At 38.1% G+C, this 8152-nt stretch overlaps 1 protein-coding gene across 1 annotated transcript; it reads left to right on the forward strand.

Annotated features, from left to right (window-relative positions):
* The first annotated feature begins 1360 nt into the window (after positions 1–1360).
* LOC113711213 (protein SMAX1-LIKE 6) lies at positions 1361–7086 on the forward strand. Its single transcript, XM_027234392.2, has 3 exons — positions 1361–3059; positions 4668–4914; positions 5035–7086. Exons 1-3 carry the CDS (start codon positions 1846–1848, stop codon positions 6895–6897), a joined length of 3324 nt encoding a protein of 1107 aa, XP_027090193.1. The 5' UTR covers positions 1361–1845; the 3' UTR covers positions 6898–7086.
* Positions 7087–8152: the final 1066 nt, after the last annotated feature.

The raw sequence follows: 8152 nt of genomic DNA on the forward strand, positions 1-8152 counted from the left end.
TGCATGAATTAGGAGAAGCGAGAAAATAATAATAAAATATAGGTCTGTCCAATGAGCGTCCGTTAGATAGTCGTTAAAATATATTTCAAGTGTCAGATTTTTTTAAAAGATAAGATTATCAATTAAAAAAAATATATAAATACAAGAAAAAATAGTACTAATTGTTATATGTAATAGATTTAGTAGAATTTAAGGGCATTAAAGAGATTATACATTGAACACTCCTTAAGACAAAAAAAACAACCCTGGCTGGCCTAAAGGAGATCGATCATGAGACCCTACAAATGGGAATCTTACCAAAATTTCAAGGTGAAGAGAAGAATAAATACTACTAGTACGTTTATACCAATTGAATCAGCAATACAGAAGCTGATGGGATGATGGGGAAGAGGGAAGATATATGCCATATGCGTGTGTGGTGGAGAATGTGGAAAACTGCTTAATAATTCTCCCTCCCATCCCTACCACCTTATCAAATGCAATCTTTTAGCAAATTGTGCTTTGAATTGACCCTCTCTCTCTCTCTCTCTCTCTCTCCTATCACCTTAGAAAGCTCTCTTTTACGACTTAAAAAGCTTGACACTGACCGCAACGCTTACTGTGGATTTGGCCCTCATTTGAGTGATTATTCAGTGGACACGGCATCTCTTCCTTTCCTTTCTTTCTTTCTGGTTTTTACTTTCTTTTTTTTTTTTTCGGGGGAGGGGGGCTTAGTTGGCTGGAGAGTAGTATCCTAGTTAGTTTACCACTTCTAACCTTAAATCGTCACAAGCTGTCTTTATTACAATTAATTAAACAATCACTAATAACTGCCATGAATAATTGTACAACGGAACTCCAGGTAGAATTTGCTCAACATTCCAACAAATAGAGAGAGAGTAGTACTAGTAGTAGTAGTTAGTAGTTACATTACATACCGCCTTCAAATTCACTTCCACCACACAGTTTATTTAACTGTCAGTACATACATCTGTATGTGAAATGACCGACATTAATAATATGAGTAGTACAAACAGGTCAATTTGGAACATATTAGTTTTACCGTTACAGCAGTCAACGTTACAAGTTCCGCATCACGTTAAATCATCTACTCAAACTTTCATCACCATATTTAATACTATAATATAATGTAATGCCCGCCCATATCTATGCAGACAGACTGTACCTCCTCCTCCTCTCCTCGCCAATTAATGCTCCCCAACCCACATACACACGCATATATATATATATATGTATATATGTATGTATTGGTGAAAACAGCTTCGCAATTCACAAATTGTTGATTCCACTTTTGATGTTGATGATGATCAGGCCGCGGTGAAGTGTCTGCTGCAATTATTAAATTTTTGATCGGCCCCAATTTCCATCTTGCAGAAAAAGGTTACATGACCATAATAGTACTACTGGAATTTTAGTAGTATGCCTGAAAGGAAGATCTTTCTGATCTTTTCAGAAAGGGCAAAAAAAAAAAATAATAATAATGTTTTAACAGAATCTATACTCTCTCCATGTGTTTGTCCACTCCTCGCAATCTTGGGCCCCTCCATCCAACAACGCCACCACAACAAAGTCTCTCAAATCAGCTAAAAGCACCCCCCCCCATCACCTCTCCCGGGGCACCAATAAATAATTGGAATTCCTCTGAATTTTACACTCTTGCCAATTTGTTTATTTTCCTCCCCAGTTTCCCTCATTAAAAAACGGGAAATTTTTTTTAAAAAAAATACAAATCTCACGACCCATATTTTTGTTTTGTTTTTTTTTTTTAAATTCTTGTCGTTCTTTTTTTTTTTTCCCTTTTTCTGTTGGGATTTTGTTAACTAGTAATAGCAGCTTTGGCGGGTGATGCCAACGCCGGTCGGCACAGCGAGGCAATGCTTGACGGAGGAGGCGGCGCGTGCACTGGACGATGCTGTCACCGTGGCGAGGCGGCGGAGCCACGCGCAGACGACTTCACTACACGCCGTCTCAGCACTTTTAGCTCTCCCGTCCTCCACCCTCCGCGAGGCCTGTGCACGCGCCAGGAGCAGCGCCTACTCCCCACGATTGCAGTTCCGAGCTCTGGAGCTCTCCGTCGGCGTTTCCCTCGACCGGTTGCCCACGACTAAAGCTCAAGACGAGCCGCCGATATCCAACTCGCTAATGGCCGCCATCAAAAGATCCCAAGCCAATCAAAGAAGACACCCCGAAACTTTTCACCTTTATCAGCAGTTGCAGCACCAGAATAATATTATTAATTGTAATAACACTAGCTCGTCATCTCCACCCTCGATTTCAACCGTCAAAGTGGAACTAAAGCATTTTATGCTGTCAATTCTTGATGACCCGATTGTCAGCAAGGTTTTTGGGGAGGCCGGCTTTCGGAGCTTCGATATAAAGATGGCAATTTTAAATCCCCCCAATGTTTCGAGGTACTCGAAAGCTCGGTGCCCACCTCTTTTCTTGTGTAATTTGAGTGATTTAGAGCTAAGTAAACGTGGGTTTAGCTTCCCTTTTTCTGGGGCTCTGGCAAATGACAGTTTGGATGAGAATTCTCGGAGGATTGGTGAGGTTCTTGTGAAAAAGACTGGGAAAAATCCGTTATTGGTTGGGGTTTGTGCTGATGGTGCGCTTCATGATTTCACAGATGTTGTCAAGAAAGGTAAAGTTGGAATCTTGAGGAGAGAAATTGATGGGTTAGGTGTCGTTTGTTTGGAAAAGGAGATATCCGAGTTTTTGCAGGCGGGTGGGAATGAGGAAATGATGAGGTTTAAGTTTAAGGAAGTCGATGATTTAGTTAAGGCTAATAAAGGAAATGGTTTACTTGTTAGCTATGGTGAGTTGGAGGCTTTTGTGGGCGATGAGGAATCTGGGGAGGCAGTGAACTACGTCGTTTCTCAATTAAGTAGATTGGTGGAGGTTCACTGTGGGAAGTTATGGTTAATCGGATGTGCGGCTAGTTATGATACTTATATGAAGCTTTTAGGTCGGTTTCCATCAATTGACAAAGATTGGGATTTGCATTTGGTGCCTATTACTTCATCCAAACCTCTGGTGGGAGGAGTCTACTCCAGACCCGGGTTAGTGTTCAGTCCTCGTGTTTTGGTTTTGTTCTAAACTTTTCTGTTTCCCATGTCTTGTTATGCAGCATGTGTTATCGTGTTATATTTGAATGGGATAAGGCTGCAAATTGTTTGATTAGTTTATCAGCTGCATAGTATTTTAATATGAGTATACACAATTGGATGGTAGAAGAGGGTTGATTAAAGAAATCGGTATGCTGTAAGCAATCTGCAGTACTATATAGCTGGAACAATATTACCTTTCAGGGTGGCATTTGTTTGTTACTTTGTCGAATGGATTTGTCATCACAGATAGCATGTACGGTTGTTTGTCGATTATAGGGATTATTAATCTGTACAAAGGACTACATATTTTAATCAACAAAATTTCTTCAAGTTTTGCCCCTTTTCTTTTCCATGTAGAACATTTGTTTGCTACCATGCCATATCATTCTTTTATGTTGCAACTTTTTCAAATTAACAAGCGGAGTAGTCTGTTTAATTGCAGGTTGAAGGTAGCTACTTGGATCCTTGATAATGAATCCTTTGATTGAAAACTGGATCTTATGTTGTGATTTACGATTTCTAGCTTATGGTATTAATATCCTTACTTTTGAATTGAACAAAATAGGGTGGGAGGATATAAATATAGAAAAGTACATGTCTTGATCTATCATTGCTGTAAAGTGTTAATGCTCTTGTTGTGGTCTTTTCTTTCCATTTTTGGGAATTTTGAATTTATTGCCTATCTTTAGAATTCCAACATGGAGAGAAAAGTAATTTGAGATGATTCTTAAATGTATGTCTAGTATTTGATAGGTCAAATATCTAAAAATCCAATAAAAGTCAGCAATGTAGGTAAGAAAGTGAGGTATCTCAATAAAGATAAAGTTGCAGTTCTAGTTGGAGTAAGAAGAGGAGTTTGAGATTTCTCAAGTAAAAAGTACATGTATCACAGAACTTACATTCATGCAGAGGTGTATGTCCAACTTTTGAAGCAGCTGATAGTATTGAACTCCAATGAATCCTCTCCTTCTGGTTTTTGTCATCTATACCCTCTTTTGAATGTGTAAAATTTCCACACTGTAAAATGCAAGAGTTCATGTGAAACCCACCCTCGATGTGCTTGATATTTTCAATAATCATCTAGATGGTAAAAGGGCTAACCAAGGTTTAGATTGTCCTGACAGATTGCTATTATAAGTAGGTGTTGTTCCTAAAAGTGCTTTGAACTAAGAAAGAATTTTACAAGTTTTTTTTTATCTTTCTATTGTTATCAGAACTTATTTAGCTGTGGAGCTAGGAGGCGGGGTTTAGTAATGGTGATTTTCTTTCTTCTATGGGTCATTGGTCAAGCTCAAAAGTGATCCCTTATTGCAATTTCTCATGCAGCCTCTGCTGAGATTCTCAGACCTTGTTGGTTTCCTTGCCAATCTTTTATTCATTCTTATTAAATGAGTTTAGTTTATGGATGGCAGACCGCTTAAATGTTGCCACTAACTTCAATTAAGAAAGAAAAGTGAGGAGAAAGAAAAAGAAAAGAAAAAATGCTTGTGGTAATATATTCATCTTGGCTTCTGACTTATCTTCGTTAGATCTGACAGTTGGGTGCTCACATACTTGCAGCTTGATGGGGTCATTTGTCCCATTTGGTGGCTTTTTCTCTACACCATCTGATTATGAAAATCCATGGAGTATCAAGAATCAACCCATGGGTCGGTGCAATGTATGCAATCAAAAGTGTGAAGTAGAAGCATCTGTCATACAGAAAGGAGGATCCACTATTTCAGTTGCTGATCAATGCTCAGCAAATTTATCTCCTTGGCTGCAGATTATGGAGCGTGACAAAAACAAGAGATTGGGTGTAGAAGAGGTGTGATGCTCCTTCAAATCCTCCTCTTAATTCAGCTTGGGAAAAGCTACAAAAGTTTGCAATTCAAATAGTTCGTCAGTTGAATATTTTCATAAACATGTTCCTGTTATTTCAGTCCAGGCCAAAGATGATAGAACAGATTTGAATGCCAAGCTATTGGCCCTTGAAAAAAAGTGGAATGATATATGCAAGCATCTTCATCAGAAAATGTCATTCCAGCAAAATATTTCAGAGGCCAGGTTGCAAGTTCCAAAAGCTGATACCTTTCAGTTTGTTTCTGCTAGGAGTGAGAGCAGTATTACAGATTCACTGCTTGATGAGAGAAAACCTGCAAAACCAAATTCTTGCATGCCCTTGGACTTGCAACCCACCTCCCTGCCAAAATTGAACATTGTAAAGCAAATTCCTCATGATGCTTTTGCTGATTCCCCAGCAGAATCACCAGCGCAGGGATTGCAGACAGGAAATTTTTTAAACCCATATGGTACTTTCCACAATTTAGGCATTGCCCTGGATCAAACAACATCATCGTCTATAACCTCTGTTACAACAGATTTGGGGCTTGGAACCCTTTACACATCTGCTTTGGAAGAGCCTACTAAACCAATATTTCAAGAGTATAAAGATTGCCTTGACAATTCAGGTTCAGTTTCTGCTAATACATCTAGTGAGAACACCTCGAATCATGTTGCCCAATCTTCTCCCTGCTCTGTGCCTCCATCAGATGGAAATGATTTCAAGTACATTTGGAGGGTTCTTTCTGAAAAAGTTGGTTGGCAAGATAAGGCTGTTTATACCATTCACCAAACTGTGGCTTCTTGCAGAAATGGGCATGGAAAAAGACATGGTTCGAACAAAGGAAATATTTGGCTCAGCTTTCTTGGACCAGACAAGGTGGGAAAGAGAAGAATTGCTGCTGCACTCGCTGAGGCAATTTTTGGCCGCAGAGAAAGCTTGTTTCAAGTTGACCTTTGCTTCATAGATAAAGTTAGACGCTCAAGCACTATTTTTGACCGTGAAGATCTGAAAGGTTGTGAGCTAAACTTTAGGGGAAAGACCATGGTTGACTACATTGCTGAGGAGCTGAGCAAGAAGTCTCATTCAGTTGTGCTCTTGGAGAACATAGATAAGGCTGATTTCCTTCTTCAGAACAGTTTGTCTCAAGCTATCAGATCTAACAAGTTTCCAAACTCCCATGGGAGAGAAATCAGTTTGAACAATATGATTTTTGTGTTTACTTCAAGGGTTTCAAAAGGCTGTGATGGCTTCCTCTCTGGGCAGACATCCACTGAGTTCTCAGAAGAAAGAATTCTGGCAGCCAAAGACGTGCAAATGCAAATTTCAGTTGGATGTGATTCTGCTGATGTGGTCAGAGTTAAAAGTACAAATTTAATGATCACTTCAAAAAAACAATCAGCCTCTCTATCTGCAGGTAAAAGAAAGTTGAGTGATGATCTTGAATCTGCTGAAAATAGGATGCTGCCAGTACCAAAACGCAAGCCCGAAGCTACAAGGTCGTCTTTTGATTTAAATATGCCTGTGGAGGAGATGGAACAAGACAATGATTGTAATAGCAGTGACTATGACTCTGGCTCTGAGAATACAAAGGGGTGGTTGGAAGATTTCTTGGACCAAATGGATGAAAATGTGGCCTTCAAGCCTTTCGATTTTGATGCTCTTGCTCAGAAAGTTTTGAAGGAAATCAGCCTAGGATTCCAGAAGATAGTTGGATCTAACTTTCGCCTGGAGATTGAGTCAGAAATAGTGGTGCAGATACTTGCAGCTGCTTGGTTATCAGAGAGAAAGAAAGCTGTGGAGGATTGGATTGAAGGAGTTCTCTGTACGAGCTTTAAGGAAGCCTTACAAAGGTGCACCCGTACCCCTGTTACTGTAAATGTAATGAAGTTAATTGCTTGTGAAGATCTCCTTGTGGAAGACCATAGTGCTTTAATCCGGCTTCCTTCGAGACTAACTATAAGTTGATCTTTTCCCCTGATTGGGTAGGTTTGCATGTAATTGATGAATGTATATGAATGGTTATGTAATTAGTATCCTGGCCTTGTTTTCGGAGGTGCGATGTAATTTTCTGAGTCCACTTTTATTGATTAGTGTATAATTGGATAGCTAATCAATAGAAAATTTTACTCCATTTATGAATGTGATTTTTCTTGAGATAGCTTTTTCTGACCTTCTTGTACTTGCCAGCCACGGAACTCCCATGTTTTTCGCAGACCTTTCTAGCAACAGAATCTATACATATCATTTATGTGCTTCTCTGGCGTTCCCAATGCTTTTATGTAGTATAATAATTACAAGGCAACAATGCGTGGGCTTCTTGCTTTTTCTGCAGAGTCAACTCTATGGAACCAGCATCTTGTTTTGCCCTGCCCCACAATCAGTTGTCAGATATCGTCGAGACTTTCTATTTCGAGAGTAGCGGTACAACTTTGTTTGCATTTGATGTAATTTACTGTCAACAACGTATAACTTTAAAACATTTTATGAGTCCCACACATATTGTTAAAATTGAAATACAAGATAAATTTTGGACCGTACAAATCTTTTGGACCAAATCTTGGTCATGAATTGTCCAGGGACAGTCCTTTTGATGACCGTCCCTGCCTCGTATCCAATTTAGACTCAATTCATTATGTTACTGGTAGTATTTTGCGTGATTGTAATATTTTAAAATATATTATTTTTTTAGATATTACAATTTTTTTATGAAAATTTGATCATCAACGTCATAATATCGTATTTTTATATAATTTTTTTTAGCTAGTTACTTTTAAAAATTTTATTAAATGAAAAGAGACAAAATATTTCAATGCAGTTGACATATCCCATAAGATTAAATTTAGAATCGTGAATCAAACACTTTTGATTGGTTTTCAATTCTAGTTTTTTAATTCATTTGCTATTTGCTTTATGTCATTTTATAAATGGTTTTCAATTTTTTTTAGCTCTTCTTGTTTTGATTGGTTGTTGTTAACGATAATAGTGATTTGTTTGGTACTATTTCAGATTTTTTTTCAGTTTAATACTTTTATTTCAATTATAAAGGTGTCATCATTTTTTGTGTATTGAAATTCCATTGGGTGCAATATGAAAAATTCTTCATATTGATAAACGTGCATAATTGTAAAATTTGCTCGTGATATTTGTATAAAGATATACATATGAATAAGGTCTCTCTTCTCCTTGTATGTTTCTCCATTTTCTAGAGAATATCTATTTT

The sequence above is a fragment of the Coffea arabica genome, chromosome 1e, assembly GCF_036785885.1.
Source record: "Coffea arabica cultivar ET-39 chromosome 1e, Coffea Arabica ET-39 HiFi, whole genome shotgun sequence".
Classification (NCBI taxonomy): Eukaryota; Viridiplantae; Streptophyta; class Magnoliopsida; order Gentianales; family Rubiaceae; genus Coffea; species Coffea arabica.

What these genes read in the sequence shown, in the direction of transcription:
- LOC113711213 (XM_027234392.2), top strand. Translation starts at nt 1,846, where the DNA reads ATGCCAACGCCGGTCGGCACAGCGAGGCAATGCTTGACGGAGGAGGCG. An exon ending in GGAGTCTACTCCAGACCCGG is followed by an intron (nt 3,060 to 4,667) that starts GTTAGTGTTCAG and finishes ACATACTTGCAG; the next exon opens with CTTGATGGGGTCATTTGTCC. An exon ending in AGAGATTGGGTGTAGAAGAG is followed by an intron (nt 4,915 to 5,034) that starts GTGTGATGCTCC and finishes ATTTCAGTCCAG; the next exon opens with GCCAAAGATGATAGAACAGA.